We start from the raw sequence: 23,330 nt of genomic DNA, 5'->3' as shown, positions 1-23,330 counted from the left end.
AGTCTCTCTCCTCTACTGCTCTTGCCATCTAGGCAGGGCTGTTTACTTTGGAGTGGCTCACGCACATGAAACAGTTTTGCTTCTTGGCAGAAAGGAAGGGGGTTTTAAAATTTGTTTTCTTGAATATAAGGTGGAACTTTCAAATTGTATTTAAAATAGTCAATTTGTCCCTTTTAAGAATGAATGTGAAATACTGAATTGTGCAGATTTGTAACTTCCAACTTAAATTTATGGCATATAAACTGGTAATTCAAATAGTTATGTTTTCTTGAAGCATGTCCGACAAACAGGTAGATGATACAATAGGCAGAAACCTGTAGACAGGAGATTGGTGCAGCTTAATATATTAGCAAAATAAAATGATCAGATTTTTCCAGTTCAGGAATATGAGAAAAATGAACCTGGTGATCTGTTGCCACTGCTGACAAAAGCCTTAATAAATTAGCACCTCTTAAACTCAATCATAGTTATTACTCATGAAAAGGCAGGAGACTGGACAAGAATGTACAAGTACATTGACGGTCTTACATAGAATAAGATCCTCAAGGTATTTGCATGCAGTACAACCTACTGTAAATAATAGATTCAAATTCTGTAATAAGGTGCCTTAATAAGAGCAAAATTTCAGCTTTTTTAAAATTTTCATAGGTAAGTAAATACTAGTAGATACTATGAAAAACGTTTGGGGAAATGTTTTACAAATGCTATTTTTTTAATCCTGTAATTTTCTGTTTTCCATGATTATGGAAAGCTCATATTTCCTGTTTTAGAATTTTAGGAATTAGATTACATGTTTAGTGTATTATACTAGAGGTATCTGCTGGCCTTCTGAACTCTTCCTGATGCTATATGGCTAAGAAATAGGGCATATAAAGAAGAATTTATAATTGCTTTTCTTCATTTACAAAAATATAGCTAACAAAAAATAACAACTTATTAATTTTATTTTATAATACGGATTTAAAATATGTAAAACTATGATATATATGTTTTTATCATTATATCTAACTCAGAACAGTAAGCTCATTAAACTATTTTATAATACTTCAAACATAAAGTTTTCAGCCACCTTCTTAAGATTGTATAACTTCTGCAGGTAGCCTCATGTATAATTTTTTATGTTGCGCAGCTCCTTGCAACACGGAGAGCTTCAGAAGTTTCAGTGCTTATCACCCACAGGACAGTTCTTTAATCAATCCTCTTAGTAAATTCCTAGACAAGGCACTTGCACTTCAAAATTTCCCAGTACTTGGGCTATTTCAATTTAAGTTAAACTTGCATTTAAGTCTTTCCATGAAGAATTGCTTGTACTCTACTGTCAGTATGCATGACAGTATAAGGTAGTGCTGTAGCAGTATTTTCCCACTTTGACTGTGTATTTGCTGCAGTAAAAATGTTATTACTATAATTATTTTCCACTGCTTATTGTCATCATCATTTTGATTGTGTCAAAATATTGGACAGATGTGTATATCCAGAGGCTGGCTGAGATGCAAGATACTTTGAATAAAATGCTTGCAAAACAGAAAACAGAAAGGGATACCCTTGCTAAAAAATACAGGTAAGCAGAAGACAAGGGTTGTATTTATAGGCAGCTATTCCTTATATCGGTAGTGTTAGAGGTTGTTAGGAGCTTAGCATACAATAGTGTGAGAGCAGAACTGCATGGTTTTCATTCAGATTTTGCCGGAGCATGATCCTTACTGGCTTGAGTTACCTCCAGTAAGAGTTTACATCAAGGAAGAACTTCAGGGTTAAGCTAACGCATACTAATCAGTTGCTGTGCACACAGCAAGCATTGAAATAAGGTATTGAATATACAAAAGGTGTGGGAAAGCACCTAAGCAGAAATTAGGAAATGGAGGTATTGAGCAATTAGATCACTTTTTCAGCATCATGGAGGAAAGCAGTAGCCACGCAGACACTACTTCGGGTGTCCTTGCCTCCCATTTTGTTTCTTTAGCACCCCTGGACTGGGAGTATTCAACCAACAGCCCACAAGAGCCATTTAGAGCAATGGCTTGGGGCATGCCTGCAGATGTTCTTTTTTTGTGAGGGTGCCTCAAGTGTGAGCTGGGAGTGCTCACCCCAGTATGAACATGGGCCATGTGAACTGTCAGCTTCTTGCTGCTAGCTCTCACAAGGCCTCTTTTTACTTCCAAGAGGCACTACCTGAATGCTAGTCACGTGGTGAGTGCTCACCTAACAGTGTAACATCATGCTCCACAGAGGCTTCTAAGCCATCTGGTGAGGATGTTTACATATGTTGTTTATATACTGTACATATTGCTTGAGTAGTGTTTGGTCACAAAAAGCAACAGCGTACAGCATTCAGGTAGTTCCACGGCAAACCGTATAGGCTGGTTGAGCAAAACGACTGAAACATTTCTTTCACAGACCACTTTGCCAGTTACAAATTGTAAGATACATAGCTTATATAAATAATTGAACAAAAAAACCAAACAAAACCCAAAAAAGAGGGTTTTATGTGAAGAGAAGTGAGATTTCCAGATCATCCTTGTGAACATACTAACAACTGAATTAGGAAGCAAGAACAGTAAAATTAACATCTACACAAACTTACCTGCTTTCTAATATTCAGGGTTCCAGAATGAAGTGTTAAATATTTCTGGGTATTGCAGATAACCTGCAGCTAATGAAATAGCTGTCTGTCAAAAGTAATGAGCTACGTGACAAATTGAATTAAATTTACTTCTTATTATTTATATGGTGAACATTCTATTTTTAACTAATTAGCATATAAGGTTTTGTCACACCATACAAAAATGTACAGGAGATCAGGAGGCATCGTCACATTTTTCATCTTTCTGTTGTTCAGTTAGTTGGCCCAGGAAGAGATACTCCTAATGCTTTTCCATTTCTATGCGTTCCTTTGAAGATATTAAGATGTCTCTCTCACTTAAGAAAAATGAGCAAAAAAAATAAAAAAAGGCACTGTATTTTTGGGTGGCTCTAAGTTACTTCATCGTTGTCATTTTAGCTGTGCTATCTTTGCCTTTTCAGTTGCAGTTTCTTCTGTGTCTGTTTAGCAGTAAAGCAACAGAACTTCCCTGAAGGAACACTGCTAGAAAAGTGTGTGGAGCCTCAGTAGCCTGTGTAGGAGTCCATAGTTGTCAAGGCTTACTCATATCAGGGATCAACTGATTCTAAACACGTGTGATAGCAAGCAGTGTCACAGTACAGACACCAATACCGTCATGCTGGGGTTTGACTGTCCTTGTTCTGCACCAACTAGTCTTGCTGTAGCTCTGTCCTGATCCCCTCGACATTCCATCTGTTCCGAGACTGGGATGGTGTTACTTGCGTGGCACCTCTGCTGTGGGTGCACTGAAAGGCAAACCATGCTGCTATTCCTTTTCCCACACCCTGTGGTATTCCCCTCTCTGCCCAGCATCGTGCCAGAGCAGTAGTGCAACCACATGCCCCACGAGGGGGAATTAGAGAAAAAAGTATTATTCTGGGCTGGTGGCTCTTATGTGAAATGGAGGAAATAAGGAATTCACTTCCAGCAGACCAGAAATTAAGTCCCCTGGGAAGGAGTCTCACAGGTAGACCAGCTCAGCTAGGGACCAGAGTGTGATGGAGGGAGGGACATTCCCAAACTAACACACAACATCCTAAGTCGCTCTGTCCTTTTTTCTTCATGGTTATGTGGTATTACTAAAGCTGTGGCTTCACAAAATGTTTTGGTGTGTACACTGTAAAAAAAGTCTGATTGTATCATTCTTCAGTGGCTCATCCTGAGCTCATTTCAAAAAGCTCCAAATTAGAGCCACAGAGGCATTGAATTCAGTGACTGTGATTTGTGGTGATAAAAGATTGGCCAGTGATAATGAAAACCCAGTTTCAGTTCTATGAATTAAGGGTAGTCTAGGAGGACAGTGCTGTTACTGCAGTTTTGGTGCTTTGCATCCTACTTATAGATAGGATTCTGCATTTGTTGTGCATAAGCCTGGGATTTGAACTGTAAACTTTGTACATGATAAAAAGATAAAAAGATTGTTCAAATTTTAGGTGTTGGCAGAGTCCTTTGAAACATATTCCTGTTCTTAGTGGGTTATGTCTATTAAACTGTTCTTGTTTTGTGTTTACATTAACTCCAGTGTCCTTAATATTACCTCTTTTTCTTTTTTCCTATAGGACTTCAGTGGAATCTTTTAAAAGAGGAGCACTGAGGAAACAATTAGTTGATCTTGTTTCTAGGCAAAAGAGTCTGTTGAGTATTGCCCAAAAGCAGGAAGAACTAGTCCAGAAAATACAAAATTACAGAAAAACAAAGCAAGTGTTCAGTGCATCATGTTCAGAGAATCAAATCTCAAACTCACTTATTTCCTGTGGAGATGATAAAAGGCAAAGTCTAACTGCTGATGAAATCATGTGTCCTGATGTAGTTACACTTAGCATGGGGCTTGGTGCCAGCATGCCTAATGGAAACAGAGTAGAAGCACATCTCTCTTTAGAAAATAGATTTTCAGCTCAGGAATGCAGCCAACACCCACACATCTGCTTGGACGAGACAGGAGCAAATAAAGAAGCAATTACAACCAAAGAGGCTTCTGATCATGCTTTGGCATCTGAAAACAGGGTAAGAGAATATCCCTTTGACATGTCAAAGCTGACAAATGCTGTGGAAGTGGTGACATTGCCTTCAGAACCTACTGTTTCCACTGCTGGAGCAAAGCGCTCACAGCAAAAAGGCATTGATCGTGTAGCAATTGCAGGACAAGGAAACAAGTCTTTAAATCCCAATTCAGTGACTGGTGCATTAAATACTGTAGAACGCCAACGCACTGTTGTCAATAACAATGTCTGTCAACCAGACGGTGACTTCCAGCAGGTTCTTACAGATAAGGATCTACACAGGTATGTCAATAAGAAAGAAGCTTTCCAGCAGCAGCAGCAAGTAATTTTGTCATCATCTACAAAGAACTTCCCTAATACCGTGCAGCAAATGATCTTGTGGAATAGTGAGGACTCATTTAATGCCAACTCATTGCTAACAAATCGTACCTCAAGTGCAGATTATCCTGTAAACCTCAGTCAGAAATCATCCAAGAGCTATAGTAATCAGGAACATGAACAAAAGCAAGTGAGTTATGGAAGAAAAAATAGGAATAAGCCTCAGTTGATAGATCTGCTTGAACTGGGAAGGATTAAGCCAGGAGAAAATGTCTTAGAATTCAAACTGCAGGTAATTGTTCAGGTACAATAATGTTAATATTGGCATATCATGGGAAAAAAAAACCCAAAACAAAAAAACCCCAGAGACCTCCAGTGGGGAAACAGCAGTTGTGGTGGTTTAGTTTTCATCTTCAGCACTTAGTACTGAAAATTTTTATTCATTGGTCACAGTTAGTCTTTTATGATTTTAAAAGAGAATGCTGTGGATGATGTCTCTGTCAGCCCGCAATTTTCACACCCAGAATAATGCATATGTAGAATTTGTGTTTAACTTTGCATTATCAGTTTGTTAACATCTCCTATTGCCTGAACCAGAGTGGAATCATTGGTTGGTTTACATGTGTGATACCTGATTTTCATGTTTGAAGGAGGGGGAACTTTAAGTTTTTTGGGACTTAATGTGAGTCTTGGAAGCAACTATCAAGTCCCTCAAACCAAGGAATGGGACATCAAGGATTTCATAGTGCTGTGATAGACATGAATATATACAAAACTACTTGTTTATGTGCCAGCTGGTTCTATAGTTTAGAGTCTGGTATAAATCATATTAGGGGGAAAAAATAAAAAAAAAAAAAGGAAAAATAAACCTCTCTTTTTAATGCAAGATCACGCCCCTGTGCCTCCCAGTACGGTGCAGATTTATAATGCGGCTGCCAGGGGACTGACTTGGTATTGAGCAAATGATGGAATTATTGACTGAATCCCCAGCTGTGAGCTAGTTAATTTCCAGGGCAACATATTGATTAAAACATGAAAGGTTCTTTTCAGCCAACTTCCTAGGTGTAGTTAATGTAAAAAAGACTCCTTTTTCTGCACCTATAATCTGCTTGGGAATGCTGAGAGTGTCCGTTTTGTGTGGTCTTGGGTTTTGTAATATAAGTCACAGGCCTCTACAGTGGGCCATGTCATGGGTGTACATGGTGATTCTGTTCTTTAAAGAACATGTAATATTCCTCTGAACCTCAAGATGACTTGATGGAAAGAGGAAGAATTCAGCGTTCATACTATAATTTATCATGTTATCTGTGATACAGGCTTGGTGCATGTGGATCTTAAGGAATTAAAACCTTGTATTGAAATGTCGATGTTTGGAGCATAGAGAAGTCAGTGATTTTTACTAGAATGAAAATGACATTTATGTCTTGGAAGAGAGTGCTACGAAGATTAAAGTTTAGAAGCCGGTGTCTGTTGAGTTGCAAAGAGGAGATGATCAGTAAAGTTTCTTTGTGCATCATTATAGAGATGTAATTGATGCAACATACAAGTAGTGCATAGTATGGACTTAAGGTTAACTTTAGGCAGGCAGAATGCATTTTTTTGAATGCTGTAGACCTAAGCTTGGAAACTGTGAACTCGGTTGAGCGGTCATCAAAATATTTGGGTTAGACATCTTAATTTAGATTCTTAGAGACAGTGGATATGGTAGGAGAAGGTTCAATATTTGCTGGTGCATCATTCTCTTATTCTGATTGTTTAACCTCCCATATGCTAAGCAGCCTCGCTAAGTTCTAGTGGAGCTTACCAACAGCTAATTTTTTCGTTATTTAGCTGTGTTAGCCTAACTGAGACCAATATGAAAACAGGAACTGAAGTGTAAAAAAAAAAAAAAAAAAGGAGCTGTGCATCTGGAGATGCATATATGTTTGGAGAACCAGGCTGTATTAGCATTATCAAAGAGGCAGTAACAGTAAAGTCTTTTGTGCTTCATTTTGCCTAATATAAAGCTTCCAGGTTTCTCCTAAAACATGTAAGTGATGTCCCTTGGCAAAAGTGAAATTTTCATCCAAGTCTGTTTCATCTTTGAATAATTTCTAGAATTTCACTGTGATGTGCATTTGTTCCACCCATGTAAGACAGACTGCATTTGCTTACTGTTTTTGGTGCAGACTTGCCCTCTTCTGAGTTCCTGAGTTCACTACTGCAAATTAATTTATTCGCAGCTTTGTTATGTCTAAGAGGATCTAAGATGCAAATACAGCTCTGATGAACACACACAGGGAGATTTGTGCTCTGACAGTGGTGTCTGTGTGGCCAAAACATCTTATTCTGGTGGAACAAATCCTCTTATTTTACATAGCACAGTTTATGATAGTGACATTGAATTCTTCAACTTTTTTTCAGAGAAAAGCCGAATTAGCTGCAACTTTTCAGTTATATTGTTCTTCAGCCCTTTTTCCATGTTATATTAATTCAGATTTGTTAATTTATGAGTTTAAAAATTATTTCTTAATTTATCTTTTTTAGGAATTTAGTCATAAAGCCACGCTCTTAAGCAATGGCAAGGTCAGAACCAGTAAGGGAGAAATACTTCAGAATCCAGTTCACTGGATTAAAGACCTCCTAGGAGGTGATATTTCTGTGACGTGGAAGTATGTGTGGAATAAGGTAGGCCTGATTTTATTCCCCAAAATAGCAGTAATAAATGGCAGTATCAATTTAATTAATCTGGATCTTCTTACTGTTCTTAAAGCAAAAGAGGGCACAAGCGTAAATTTTTAAGTCTTTTTATTCTTAATGAGTAAGCAGCAAAGGGCTACGCAGCTGTGCCTGTGCAGTGATGTTGGGAGAATGTGGATTGCCCACTCTGTAAGCTGGAAGTGCTTTGAAAGAGTGGTTTTAAAGATGGTTAGGAGACTAACAGAACAAGCTGAAAGGTAGTCAGAATAAAAAGGGGCAAGCTTATTAAAACATCAGGGTGTCCAGGACAAGTGTTGCAAAAATACTGGCAGAGTTTAGAGGGCTTTGCAGATGGGTTGTATTATGCTTTTTTTTTTTTTATTTAGGACTCAACAGAATTTCTGCTTGATCTTGATAGACACAGATTAGACTTTAAGTGAATAAACTCAGTTTTGTAAGAAAAGTGAAATTTCTACACCTATCAGAAAAAAACACTGATTAAAATGACCAGTTATCCATTTAGATTTGTCTATACAGGTTACATATCTTGGGACACAGTTGTCAAAATTGCTGGTTGAAAAAGTGTCAGTTTCTAGTAACCTGGAATTTCCATCACAAGGAAGAGAGCCTTTGGGTAGGTACCACTTAAAATCTATTATTCACCATGACTGAAATCAGCAGAAAGTAATTTCTAAAGAGCTTAAATTCCAAAATTCCTCTATTGCTTTCTGATTTTTTTCTGTGCTGTATGCTTATCACAGATCTTGGGCTTGGAAAATAGTGTCAGAACTTAAAAAGATTTCTAAAGAAGTTAGTTTCTTTTCTTCCATAGATTGGTTATGTAAAGAGAATAATTACTACTGACTTTGTTGCTATATAAAAAATATTCATGTGAAATTTTGCACTAAAAATTTTTAATATAGCAAAATTTTCAATAAACTAATTTCATAATTCTTATTATGTTAGAAACTCAGGTAAATTAGCATAAATTTTAATGCCATGTACATCTTAATATGATTTTAAGTAATGCGTATTGGTGGAAATCCTGGTGTTCTGAAGCAACAGTAGTAACTAGGGGGATATTTTATTGTTTAAAAATAAACAGTCTTAAGAAACAGAGTACCTTGATATGACAAAATGACATTGAACAGTTTTTTCAGAACTGCCTGGCAGACTTAGAACTTCAGCCTAGTTTTGGTAAGTAACGTGTTCCCAGGGAAACCCTTTGACAGCCAGTTGCGCTTGGAGTCCAAAAAGCTTTTGTGATTGGTTCTGGTAATTTGATGAGATGCTGCACCTCACATGAACTGGGATACCATGCTTGGTCTGCTCTTAACATACTAGAAGTAAATTAAAGGGCAATAATTTAAAATAACTAATTTTTTAGTCGGACTGCCATGTTCTACTGGTATGTGCTTTGAGCTAAGAGCATCCATATGATGAGTTTACATTGTCCTGCTTCAGTCACTTAAGTTTATAGAGGTGTAAGCGACTTAGAAACGGATTTAGTCTCCTAACTTTTCAGTAGGTTTTTGAATATTTCAACAGTTCTTGTAAACTGTTCCTCTTGCAGAAAATTTATGATGAACATTGTCACTTCTAAAACAGAGAAATCCATTTATTCAAAAAGTACTCTTGGCAAACAGGAATCAGCCTGAAGATCCCTAAATGGGTTTCCCCTCCCACCCCTCCCATTTTTTTTTAGTATTTAAAGAAGGTGTTTTTTTTCATGTGTTATTTAAGATCATGGTAATGCCTAACCATTAGCCCTAGGTGAGAAATTAAGGGAGGGAAAGCCAAAGTGTTCTCAGTTTCAGTTCCATTTCAGATATTATGTGGCCAGATACACAGTAAGAAATTAAACAGTGCCTTAAATCGTTCCAGGAGAAGATTAACCTGCACTGTGGTGTTGTGAGAACAGTTGCAGGCATTGGGCAGCTCCCCAAATGGTTTTCAGGCCCAGTTCAGGAGTTAGCTTGTTCCAAGGGCTGTTCCCAATGGGCACTTTGCCTGCAGCCAGCCTGCTTGAAAGCACAGGAATGTTCGCTGGTGTGGATGTGAGCTGTTCTGTGCTGCTTGCCTGGTGACATTCCCAGGCACTTTTTCATCTTTCTAATGTACCTACATCCTCTGTGTGTTTTATAGTAGAAGTTTATCCTGTTTTTGTAAAGAATCAATCTTTTTTTTTTCTTTCTATATGAATGAATTGATTTTTTTCTATGCATCCCAGAACATGGTTAAAAAAGAAAAATGGGGGCTCATAATTTGAGCATTTTTGGAGGAGAATGAATGCTATTATTTGAAATACCCCTCCCCCACACTCCTTCCAGCTTCCTATATCTTAGCTTAGAGTTCGTTGAGCTACTGTGTGAAGAGGGTGGGGAAGTGGGAAAAAAATGATACAGGCAGTGGCTGTATCTAGCCATCTCGTAACAGAAAGAATCAGCTACCCCTGAACTTCGTACAGAGCCTGATTTAGGAAGCATGTCCTAAGAACCTCTACCAAATCAAGGTCTCTAGGCAAGACAGGTGTGAGGAGGTGCTGTTCTGTGGCTACCAGCATAAGAAATATCCCAGCTTTTCAGCTTGGTAGAGATTAAGGCGCTGCCAGGTTTGTATGGCAACAGAAGTTTAGGTACCTAATGCAGAACTTGAAGAGCATGTGAAGTAAAGCAGTCACAGACCAGTGCAGGTATCTAACAGAGGCTTTAAAGATTGCAATTCTGGAATTAGTCATCTAAATACTAACTAAATTTCACTTTTGTCCCTTCTTTGAGTCTGAGCCTTTAGTCTCTTCTAGGATGATGCTAGCAGAAAGCAGGAATTCCTGCATACAAGTCCGAGTGAGAATGAAACATTAAGAAAATAAACAGTGCTTGTAGACTGTCTCTATGTAGGAAAGCAGAAGAAACAGTGATTATATGGCTTGGAATTTATTCTTCTGTGCTTTCTGATAGATGTAAGGATGACATAATGTTTACTAAAAATGACCAAGAATAACAAGGATTCAGGAGCAGATGTCAGCTGAAGAGCAGATGTCAGTTGCAGAGCAGATGTTGGTGTTAGATATTTTACATTGAAACTCCAGCAAAGTGGCTTAACATAAAAGCGTATCCCATTGTTGCAGTAAGCCTGATATGTACGTTCATTTTGCAGAGTGCTGTTTCAGGAAGATGTTACTTGGAAAATGGCATGACTAGTGCAGTTCTTGTGCTCTGGCAATCCCTTACTGCCTTTAAAAACCACATGGAAAGATTAGAACAACTCTTGCTCATCTTTAGTAATGAAAGACCCCAATGTTGTATGGCATAAACAGTGTCTTCAAGGAAATCCAGATAATTTCTTAGTGGCTGAACTATGGGAGCCGTTTCAGAAGGTTTATTTCAGTGTTACTGAAGTTGTCTTACCATGAAGTGAGAAGCTGAGCTCAGTAAGGTTGCCTGAAAGCAACTGAGAATAGTTTTGCTGTGATCGTATGTGATATTTCTTTTTTTACCTGAGAAAAGCAGTGAAACACACGTATATTGGGTAGGCTGCTTTTCAAGTTAAATTTGTGTGGCATCTAATGTAATTTTGCCAAGGAAGACACTTTTTTAAAAAAAAAAAGAAAAAAGAGCGCGCTTCAGTTGTCTTACAGCAGCTATGGTGGGGCTGGTAAGGGAGCAAAGTCTGCCCTTGCATGTGTTAGGTGGTGTAAGGCCAAGTGAAAAATTTCAGCATTTACCTTTAAAAAAAAAAAAAAATCATAACTGCTCTATCCATTAAACCGCCAGTGTTAAACGATACTGTTTGTTCTTAGAACAAAGTTGTCTTGATCTTTTTATGCTCTCAGGAAAAAATTCTATCACGAGGGATCCCAGCAACCACAACCAGCACCATCAGAGCCCTCAGACTATCTCCATTGCTCAGCCTCTTGGGAGCTTTGACCTGAGCAATATGCAGCCAAAAACCCCATCCTTGCCACAAACTGAAGTTGTGAAAACATTGCTGTGCACTGAAAGAGAAGCAGCTGTTAGGAGGAAACTTAAGAGTAAGATTTTTTTTTTTTTTTTAACTGCCTAAAAACCTAATGGTGGGTGCAAGGGTACAAAAAGAAAAAGAAAGTAGGTGGCATGGAATTGATTTATGTGGGGGAGGAAGAGAGTGCTGATGACTCTGCTGATGGGTTGGATTGATCTTGATGAGACAATAATGAAGTTCTTTAGGGCTCAGTATGTTTGAGTCTCCGGTGTCCAAATTAGAAAGATATTGTTATTTTGATGTAGTTAACAAAATAACTCCATTTCACTTGGAGTACTGAGATAATTGTTTCCACAAAATAATAGCACAGACACATGTCTTTTGGTTTTAGATGGAGAAATATGATGCAAAAGCATTGCTGAATAATCTCAGGTAATCTGATTTAAAGAGAAAAGCGTAAATGTTCCTGAAGATGCTCTGATCTTTGTGGAGCTGACTGAGCCTGTATCTTTGTGTTTTCAGGGTTACATTTTCATGTGGATTGCACATTAAACTCTACCTGTAATATTCGTAGAGTTTGAACAGTGCTTACTGTACTCTGACCTAGTATTTTTGCCTCCAACACCTTTTGGTTACACTGCAGAGTGATAATGCTGATCGTCCGCTGTGCAGGGTCAGAGTGGTCAGCTCTAACCCCCACTGTGAGCCCAATGTCGGGTAGTGCTTGGCACGGAAGTGGGTAACAGTGCTGACCAAGGTCTGCTGTGGGAGACAGTAAGAAGCAAATCAGAGGTGTAGCGCCTAATCAGTGTCAGCCATTGTAAACTTAAAGTGTGTCCACATTATAAAGCAATTCTTTATGCTTCTGCAAGTATATGTAGGCCCTGTAGCTATGGAGCAAAGGATTAAGTAAACCCCGGAGCTGAGAATCCACTGCAGAAAATGCTTCGTTATCTCACTACTACTACTTTTTCTTTATTTTTAATTCAAGGAAATATACTAGGTACCTTAAAATCCAGGCCAGAACATTTCAAGACAGGTGGTCTTTAAAGTTACAAAGAATAGGATGTGTAGTAAATTGTATTCACAGTTACATGTCAAAAAACCCAGACTGAACTAGCCTTTGGTAGGATATGAAACAGTTTATGGCTCACAGGAGTTAAGTTTCTCTGCTGAACAGGTGAATGGCCACATTCATGTTTTCCCAAATACAGTTACTAGTTACAGTTCTGCTTTCCAAGATAATGGTTTTGTAGCATATGGTCCTTGCAACCCTATCATCTGAGTGTTCAATCCTGTCTGGAAATTGTTACAGGAAGAGTGTAGAGTCATTTTGTAGCCACTGACAGACACGTGGGGATTATGCAAAATTAAATATTCATAAACCATCAAAAATTAATAAGTTAGGAATTTACAGAAATGTTCCATATATACATTTTGGTTCATATCTACTACAATTACCCCATTAATTGAAGGAAGAAACTGCTTAACATGCAGTATAACCTTTAAAAAATTTAACCACCAGCCAAATTCCCATGTCTCTAGCTTATAGAACCCAAACATTTTGCATCCAGTTCTGAGGAGAAGCTTTTCAGGTTTCATAGTCTGACTAAAAATATCTTTGAAAGCAAACCATGAATATCAAACTCCTACTTAAGAAGGAAATTAATTTAAATGCAAGTCTCTCAGAGTGAGTCAGTCTTTCATCAGATCTCTTAAATGAAGCTTTGGAAGTGCCATGAGAAACCACATAGCCCGTAGATGGATTTGCTGTATTTGTTTGCCCTCTCCATTTGTTTCCAAAGAACCAGTCAGATAATGCAGTGCCATCGCCGCTTTACTTCATGCTAAGTAAACTCTGGATGTAAAGGTCAGCTACATGGATTGGCTTTTAACTTGTTTACTTTCTGGGCTTCGTCAGTCCTGGAAAATGATAGAAGAGTAATTAATTTTATTTTTTTTCCTGGTATTAAATCCTAATCTTATCTTCTTGTCTTGTGCACCGGTCCAAAGTTACTATGCTGAAACTGCTGATGTGGCAGGAGAATATTTAAATCCAAATGAACTGGTGCAGTAGGATGAAACCAAGTTAAGTATTTCAATACCTCCTAGATAGGTGTAAAATTGGGCTACTAGTAAATACTGCATATGCATATTTGCAAGAATCTTCCATTAGACTTTAGATTGTCGACTCCTTGGAAGAGTGATCTCATATGCCTCTTTGAACTACTTGAAGATATTACCTTGGTATTAGTCCAAACAACAAATCTAGCCCATTGTAGTATACTTTTCCTGCAGTATGTTTAAAGTTCCATGTAATTATAATGCAAAGAAACGTTACCCATTCTTGAAAACCTGCAGTGTATTTCGTGCCGCATAGCACTGCAGTTCAAAGCCCCGGATTCTGCTTAGGATCAGACAATTATGTCAGAAACTACTGGAAAACTCTGCTATTTTTATCTTCATATTTTGGGAAGAATGAAAAAGATGATGAATGTCATTTAGTGACTCCTAAGTCAAGATGTAAACTGAGAACCCCAAGTTTATTTTTATTTATTTATTTAAAAATTGGCATGACTTACAGGAGCTTGATTCTGCATATGTGAATCTTTTGGATTGGGTATTACTGAAGCAGTGGCTTATTGTCACCATGAATTATGGCAGTAATAGTATGGAAGAGAAGTACATGGAAGTGCTTAAAAAAACCAAACCAACAAACAAATTACAAAAACCCCAAACCAAAAAAAAACTCCACAAAAACAAAACCCTAGCATCTAATATGTGTTTTTGCCTTGCTACCTATGGCAGAATATTCATCAACTACACTATGTCCTCATTTACGTGACTGTAAAAGACAGGAAGATGAACCACTTGCTCGTTGTATTTTGTACTTTGGAAGCAAAGTGAGATTGTAGACTAATATTTCTATCCATAAATAGTTTTTTTCCATCTCAGAGATATCTCAGGGTGCATCTATTACACTGTTTTCTCTTCTTTATGGCTTTTGTTTTCCAGTACTTTGAAGTTCCAGGCATTTGCTTTAGGTAACTGCATACTTTATAGCTCTGTCATCAGAATTTACAAAGCTAAATGTTCCAGTAACTTTGCATACCGTAACTGAAGTATAGACTTCCTCTGTCTGCACACTTTTCCTTGCCACAATCCTCTACCCGCTCGTAGTTGACTGTCAGCAAGGTAGAAGGTAGAATGTCATGTGACTGACTCAGATTTGAGCTATGTGGCCAGCAAGAGCTGAACAAAAATCACCTTTTAGGAGGCCAAAAAGGAAAAAAAATAAAACCAGCAGCTCTCAAGGACTACATGCCAGGAAGCAATTCTAAGAATTTATTCTCTGCAGTTCTTATCTGTCAATCAAGTTTTTCTGAAACTGGCAGATCACTTCAAAAGCAACTAGGTGACAATGTGATTGCACAGAACGATGGCTGGGTGGGGCCTCTGGAGGTCTCTAGTCCAACCTCCTGTTCAAAGTAGAGTAACTTCCAAGTTAGATAATGTTGCTTGGTGCCTTGTCCTGTCAAATTCTAAGTGTCTTCAAGGATGAATCTTCCACATCTTTGCACAACATATTCATGTGCTTAACCATGCTTGTGATGATTTCCCCCCCCCCCCCCAAATACCTAGGTGGAATATTGCTTGTTAAAACTTCTGATCATTTCCTCTTTTTGTTGCATTCAGAAACCTTGTTTACTTAAGAAGCCTGGCTAGGAGTAAGTAAACTGACTCCTAGCCAAGAGCTTTAAACAGGCTTTCTGGCGTTTGTACTTTGTGACACAAGTTGTAAAAGAAATCCTTTGGTAACTTACTCATCTTCTTAATTCATCAGCTGCACTGTAACTGTTTTGGTGGTTCCATGGAGACTGAGCAAAGACTAACAGATCTGTTGTAGATAGTCTTCCTAGAAGACATCCATCTCTCTTTTATCTTACTTACAAAAGCGATAAATGAGAGGCAATGTGATAAACAGCAAGCTTCAAGAGACAATGGTTTCAGCTACTGCATTGCATGAAACAGAAAAAAGGCAGACTTTTTTGACACCACGCTCCGGTAACGTCAAATGAAAGCATTTAGGAGACTACCTGATGATCTTACCTCAGTGAACATTCGGATTGTATCAACCTTCTATCTTATTTTTTTTTTCAGGAGTGACTTTTGACAAAGTTGGGACAAAGCTGCTAAACAAAATAACTTAGTCTTTAAATCACCACATGATAAAAGTCTAGGAGAAGGCTCTAGAAATTGTTCTGAGGCTGTATATAAAACCCACTGAATGAGTCAGAGCTCCCATAGATTTTGCCAGGGCATGAAAAACATGAACTATTGTTTTTTCTATCAAACAGCTGTTCTGACCTGAGCCATAACTTGATTTATACTTCATCTTCTATTTCTTCCAATCTGCAACCCAGTGTGCTATAAACTGCAAGTATTTTAAAGCGTTCCGTTTCAAATTATCCAAGGCTGGCCCTGGAACTGCTCATCCACTATCTTGGCACATTAAATTCAGGTTTTCTAAAATGGCTAGAAATAGTTTAAAAAAACCATGTATTTTCTTCCAAATAAGTATACAAGTGGATCATTATATAATCAAGTATACAGTAATAACTCTAAGTTTTAAAAGAAAGAAACCTATAGTGGGAACATGCACCCTACTAGTCATACCAAGAAATAGTCCCCTATGACTCGTTTTAAAGCAGTCTTACTGCCTTTTAATAAAGAATACTAGTGAATGCATTTATTGTTGTTGAACTTGGTAATTTGATAATTAAATAGAATGACTGACTTAATTCAGAAACTGAAAGGCCATCTGGACAACTGTATAAAAATATGTGTGTGAGAAAAATGGCATCAGCCATTATGTTATATTTTAAAAGTACTTATTGTATTTTATTTTTTTATAAATTCAGTCTTGAATATAGATTATTTTATAGGAGGCTCGATATGTTTCCTGATTGGTATTTTTGCGTATGTCAATCATACCTCTCTCACCTTTTAAGGAAAAAATCATGCTATACTAAAATCATAGCTATACTAAAAAGGTAAGAGCCACTGAGATTCAAATTGTTCTCTTGTTTCCCTTATAGGTTATTGTAACATTGATGGATTTCTGTAACACATTGGATGTTTTGAGTTCCCCACATTGCTAAATAAAAATCTGACAATATCTTAATACACCAATCCAAGGACCGTAAAGAATAATAATTTGGAATGTATCATATCATATAAAGCATTTGTTACTGTCTAAAAGGCATATACCCAACGTATCTGGGAGAAGAGACAGTTACTCTGTAAGATTATGATTTAGGCAAAAGTTTTAATGGGGAATACTACATTGTATTTACATCACTTACCTAGGCAGTGCTTGCAAGAAAGCTCTAAAATATTACTAATATTGTACATTTTTCAAACATTTTTTCCAAACAGGTTTACTGTTAACAGATCTTAGCATAACCTTGAAACTGATGCTTGAGAATAGAAGGCATGAAGTCTCAATCTTGAATCATGCCTACAAGTCCTTTTTCCTTACAGTTGCACTGTAACAAGAAAGGCCCACTGTTATGAAATACTTTCAAAGAAGAATGATTCTAGATACCTCATTTTTTTTTTTCTGCTTTATGACCTTGCTTTTACCAATCTCAGTGGAGGACAAAAAGAAAGAATCAACTTCTGAGGATTACTGTTTTTTATTGAGTGGAGGAAGAATGTTATGTACTCAAACCTAGCGTTTTATCTATAACCAACAGAATGGAATAATTACTTGTGAAAGTATGAATTAAGTTCCATGATATTGCTATAGAAATCCTGGTTACAGGCGAACGATGAACTGAACCTACAGATGGTGAGTTGTCTGAAACACGAAGAAAAGAACTGTAGGACTATTAGAAGGTGCTCGAAGTCCTTCTGGCACTGTTACAGCTATGCTATGCAGGATCTGGTCATTATAGTCCATTAGGTAGCTTCCAAACAGAAATTATTTATTTATTGTGTAAGATGTTATGAATAGCCTTTGATTTTTTTTTTTTAAAGGGTCATAACTACCAACTATCAACACAAAAAAACTGCAGCATGCATAATTTAGGATCACTCGATAAATTAATTCTTGGGGAAAGAGGACTTTCAAAATTGGGGTAGGGGATGGACACCTTAACTTCCGATGCCTGACTGGCATGGTATGTCTGACTGTAGAAAAAGATCTGTCCTTACTGTCTAATTTGTAAAGGCAGAGGCCTTGGATTCCAGTATTCACAGGACAAAAAAAGAATTAAGATCTCTATTGCATGAAGGGAAGGGAATCAAGAACTGTGGAGACACCTGGAGAAAAGTGAAGGCATTGGGGTGGGGGTGTGGGGGGAAGGGAATGTGGGAGGTGGGGATTAGTGTAAGTCTAGTGGAAGGTGTCCCTGCCCATGGCATGGGGGTTGGAACTAGATGGTCTTTAAGGTCCTTTCCAACCCAAACCATTCTATGATTCTATGATTACCAGGGAAGCATCTTATTTTGTCAGAGAAAGATCTCGTCTTACAAAGACAGTCTATCCACAGACATCTCTTCTTCCAAGATACCAGGTCTTGATCAGCTGAAATGAAAGTTACTTTCAAAATTGCCACTAGCATGGGCAGAATTCACGTGCCCCAATCCAGTGGCAGGTCAGCTTTTTAAAGAGTCAGAGGATCCCAGATGTTTTTATGCAAGGCAGTGGTTGTCATTTCTAAGACCTGACTTGGTCTGAATGGACAGTGCTTTTTGGTACTCCTGGATTGTGACTGGTCTTCTCTAAGTTCCTGAGAGGAGCATGGATAAGGCTCAAGAAGCTTAGAATCATAGACTATTTTAGGTTGGAAAAGACCTATACGATCATCACGTCCAACCGTTAACCCAGCACTGCTAATACCACCACTGCACCATGTTCCTATGCACCTCATCCACACATCTCTCAGATACCTCTGAAGGATGGTCTCAGCCACCTGCCTGGGCAACATGTTCCAATGCTTGGAAACTTGAAAGCTCTTAAGACAGGTTTTTGTTCTAAATACTCTCTTGTGACACTTCAGCTCAAATGCTGTCACTTTTAGTTATGTTGTTCTTAGATCTCTTTGCTCACACATCTGTAGCCCGTGTCTAGACTAGCTGCACTGAACCAGATCTGTCTGTGTCAGAAGAATGTCTTTGCCACAGGTACTGCAAATCGGTTCAGCTTTCCCTCAGAAGTGACAATAATCTTTACCTGTTTTTTGGAAGTACTGAAACTGGGTTTACTGATACCTGTAAATTGACTCAAGTACGTTGCTTAAACTGAGGAGCATTTAAATTCCATTTACAGATAATTTTCACAAGTAAAATAGTTATAAAATGCTTAGCCATATGTCTGCATATTTCCAGCACCTTCCTTGTTGGGAAAAACACAGAGGATACTGGTGGGATAATAATTTTTAAAAACTGATCTATCGGGGGTCATTTTAATGATCAGAGAATGCTGACTGCATAAAAGTGTCAATCTTCAGTGGCTGACCTTGTGCAATGGGAGATTCTGGGCTGACGTTTTCATAGTTGTGCCACTAGTTGGAGTTCCCCTTAAATACAGTTTCCAGGTTCTTAGCTGACACAGAGACAAGGTCTTGTAAAGCTGTAACAAAACGGAAACACAACTGGAAACACATTTAGAGTGGTTTCAAGACTGTAAGGCCAAAATAAAATGCCAGTGAAGACCGAAAAGCTATTGGCAAGTGGGACGGAAAAAATAGAGAGGTGACATCTATTTTCCTCAGATTTGTGGAGAAAAAAAATGTTGTGATATTGATACAGATCGATATTTATCTCTTAGTTCATGAAGATGGCAGAAAACTGAGAGTGTCTAGCAGGACAGCAGGGGTGGGAAAGCAGAGAAAGGCCCTGCCTGTGTGCAACTTACCTTACTAAACTTCCTTCTGTACCCGAGACACTAAGATGAGTTTGGGATAGCAGTATGGGAGCCTTTCTCTGCTTCTTACAGCCTGTAAACTGCTGGTCCTTTGTAGGTGGATGAGAGTTAACTGACAGCAAAAGGGAGAAAGGAAACATCAAAGTGAGTATTAAGAGATTTTAAAAAAATAGTAAGCAGAGTGAGGGAGAAAAGGGATAAAGAATTGAGAAAGAAAAATGAAAATTAGGATGACATTAGTCGGCTATGTCAGAATATGGAGGAATAAACACAGGGACTCAGTGTTCAAATACTGATCCATTCCTAACAGGGGAAAAAAAATGACTGTCTATGGATACAGAAACTTGGACATCAAACACTGATGTCAGAGCTGAGGAGGACAGCTTTGGGATGTACAAATTGCTGTGCTTTTGCTAGCTGTTGACTGTTATCTAAAATTACTGAGAAGTAGAGATTTGAGAGAGTAGAAATGTTACTTACTCAGGTAAAGTTGTATTTATGGTAGAATGCTGCTGTTTAATCTACAGAATCTTCATCCAATAGGTAAAACATTGATTTGACCCAAAGAACTCAACAAAGAAAGCTGTCAACTGCTGAAAAGTTATTTCAGTAGATTTATTTGGCCATATCTTTGTTACACTTTCAAATTTGAGTTGAGAATTTTTAGTCAGTAAGTTAAAATATTAGAGTGAGAGTGCTGAGAGGAGCATTTACAAAATAAGGAAGGAATGTTTTTTCTCCAAGTATAATCTCTGAAAACAGGATGTTAAATGAAATTCAGACGTTGCCAACAATTTTTTTCTGTGCTTTCATACAAAATGTGGACTTTTCAGGATGAAAAAGCCTTTTTCAGCAAATAAAACGGGTTGAAGTCATGCCTGTCATGTTACTGCAGACTCAGTGTCAATGACAATGTTTCAGCTCAGTTTCTGCTGGCTTATTTTATTTTAAAAATGCCCAGACTTACTTTGAAGATCTTTTGTACCTAAAGGTGTCCTTAAAACTATTCTTGTGACTTGCCATCCAAGCAAGTTTAAATTTATGCCCTTTGGAAACATCCCTGTTTTTCACATCAGGTCGAGGGAGGTGATTCTGCCCCTCTACTCTGCTCTGGTGAGACCCCACCTGGAGTGCTGCGTCCAGCTGTGGAGCCCTCAATATCAGAAGGATATAGACCAGTTGGAGCGAGTCCAGAGGAGGCCACGAAGATGATCAGAGGGCTGGAGCACCTCTGCTGTGATGAAAGGCTTCAAGAATTGGGCTTGTTCAGCCTGGAGAAGAGGAGGCTCCGAGGAGACCTCATTGCAGCTTTCCAGTATCTGAAGGGGGCCTACAAGGGTGCTGGGAGAGGACTTTTTACAAGAGCCTGTAGTGATAGGACAAGGGGTAATGGGTACAAATTGAAATCAGGGAGGTTTAGATTAGATGTCAGGAAGAAATTCTTCACAGAGAGGGTGGTGAGGCACTGGAACAGGTTGCCCAGAGATGTTGTGGATGCCCCATCCCTGGATGTCTTCAAGGCCAGGCTGGATGAGACTTTGAGCAACCTGGTCTAGCGGAAGGTGTCCCTGCCCATGGCAGGGGGGTTGGAACTAGATGATCTTTAAGGCCCCTTCCAACCCAAACCCTTCTGTGATTCTATGATTCTATCACTGTGAGTGTGTAAGTTGGCTTCTTCTGGTGTGACAAAGACTCTGTGAGGAGCATTGTGATGCAACTTCTTGGGTGGGACATGTATTCAGCCTGCTCATCTTTGTTGTAGTCCAAGATGCTTAAATGTACCCTGGGCGTCAGCTCATGCTTTGTCTTGCGTTACGTACCGTGTTACGGGACGAGCCCAGTGAAGGTGCACTGGGGATGTGAGATACCCTCACACAATCCTGCTCTCGTTGGGAGTCAGAAGTTTTGGGGTGGGTATCACGGGTGTGGAATAACGTATACCCTCATGCAGAAGACTCTATATTCGCATTCCTGGACGCTCTCACTTCTGACAGCAATTTGCCACTTCGCTGCTTTGGGTAGTGAGCTCCTGGAAATCAGGAAATGGCAGACATATTGCCCTCGTCGCAGTGAAGTCTGGGTGCGAGTGAGGGATACCAATAAGATGACTGGGGTCTTACGCTACAGGATTCCTAAGACACATTTCAGATTCCTGGGAATCTCTAACACGTGTTTCTGATGAGCTGTTAACACCTCTCGAGATCATGGTGCCAGTGATTGCTTATTAGTACTCTAACATACACTCAAAATAATTTGCATTCATTTTCAACAGGCTCTTCTGTCCAGTTCAACTCAGTTGAGAGTCTGATACATTTTCTTCAGTTCAGTAAGAGAGTAATGGTATCTAAGGAGGAGTTTCTACCATGCTCTGTGATGGAAAAGCACTGGAGTTTCTACAAAGGATGTGAAGATTTTGGATTCTAAAGAGTTCTTGAGTGCTAACATTTTTTTCTTCATTGTTACTTTAAAGTAAACATTTGAGGTTTTAGAACTAAGTGTTTTGTTACTGCCGTTTTGATAAATTATTTGCCCAGCACTTGGAAGGGACTGAAAGATTGTTTGGATAAAGGAGGAACTGGGGACTACTTTGTTGCAGGTGAGGGTAACTGTCAATATTGAATTTTGGGCTGTAGGATTAAGAAATGGGGAAGTAGACGAGGATTGTTACACACAGGTGCTCATTGTGAATTGTAGTCCAGGCTGAAAACTTAATTCCACTGACTTTGAGAGGCTGCCTGTGCCAGATGGGGCTGCACAGAACCAGATTGGTATTAACACTGATCGTCGCTTCTTACACCTAAACCTGGAATGGCTTTGGTGGAGCATGGGCCGTCAGAAATGGCTGCATGCATGTGTAATAACATAAGATGTTAGGTTAGGTGAAAAATCAGGATGGGCAGCTTTGAAAATCACCAGCAGCTTTGCTTACGTGGTGTGGATATATGCAAACGTTTGAGAAGGGCGCGGTTGATGGGAGAGGTTAGGAGAGGGGTTTTAGCCGTTGGAAGTGCTCAGGGAAATTCCATTCGCGTTCCAGCCAAGTCTTTGTGATAGGCAGAAAACGTGCTGGCATATGGCAAGAAATGCAGTTAGGCTGTTTGTGGAACACGAATTTTTCAGTCTAACAGCATCTTAGATATTCACCCCCATCTCTGGAGGATTTCTATTTGTTTTACAACGTGTGAATCTGCCTCAGTAGCATATTTGTAACACATTTGACTGTCATGAGAGTTATCTGCATTCAGATGGCATTCTTGCTCTTTCCTTCTCTGGATTATAAGAAGAGATGAAATAATAACACCTGCTACTCCCAGCTCCAGTGAATGGGATGAGAAATGTCTCCTGTCTATACATAACAACCTCAGCTCGCTATTTGGAGTGCGAAGAGCTGTCCCACAGAGGTTTGATTAGAGTCTTAAACAGAAGGTGGTTTAAGGAAGAGGGAGAGGTCCCATGTGCTGAGAGCCAATACTGTGCCCTAGGATGTGTGAGCAGTCATAGCCTGGTGCACTGTAAGGTTAAAGAAATGCAGGCTGCCTGGAAGTCAAAAAAGTTAAAGGCTCCTAGTGACAGGTATTTAGTAAAGATCACTTTCCACACAGAAAGAAAATGGAGCGGTCTCACAGCTGCTGCAGGAAAACAAACCTGAAGGCAAATCGGTTTAAAGGAAATGTTCGTTCAAATGCTGTACTGGCACTGATGAGCAAAAGAGTTTTTGAAATGGCTACTGAATTATATACACATTTGTTTGGCATTTTTTCTTTGTTACAGGTTATCTAATAAAATTGGTGTATAAAAACTGTGAGGACTTGACAGTCTTATTTTTAGTCCGTTACAT

At 38.8% G+C, this 23,330-nt stretch overlaps 1 protein-coding gene across 1 annotated transcript in view; it reads left to right on the top strand.

Moving 5' to 3' along the window:
- ANKRD31 (ankyrin repeat domain 31) overlaps positions 1 to 21,916 on the top strand; it is a gene marked incomplete at its 5' end in the record, with an annotated part of 48,122 nt that extends 26,206 nt beyond the window's left edge. The window contains 6 exon segments of the mRNA XM_010148027.1: positions 1,465 to 1,561; positions 4,162 to 5,212; positions 7,447 to 7,587; positions 8,137 to 8,233; positions 11,573 to 11,629; positions 21,765 to 21,916. Of these exon segments, the coding sequence (XP_010146329.1) occupies positions 1,465 to 1,561; positions 4,162 to 5,212; positions 7,447 to 7,587; positions 8,137 to 8,233; positions 11,573 to 11,629; positions 21,765 to 21,916 (1,595 nt within the window).
- Positions 21,917 to 23,330: the final 1,414 nt, after the last annotated feature.

Source organism: Eurypyga helias, unplaced genomic scaffold (assembly GCF_000690775.1).
Source record: "Eurypyga helias isolate BGI_N326 unplaced genomic scaffold, ASM69077v1 scaffold3833, whole genome shotgun sequence".
Taxonomy (NCBI): domain Eukaryota; kingdom Metazoa; phylum Chordata; class Aves; order Eurypygiformes; family Eurypygidae; genus Eurypyga; species Eurypyga helias.
Note: the sequence above shows the minus strand (reverse complement) of the source record. Positions and strands in the feature narration are given on the sequence as shown.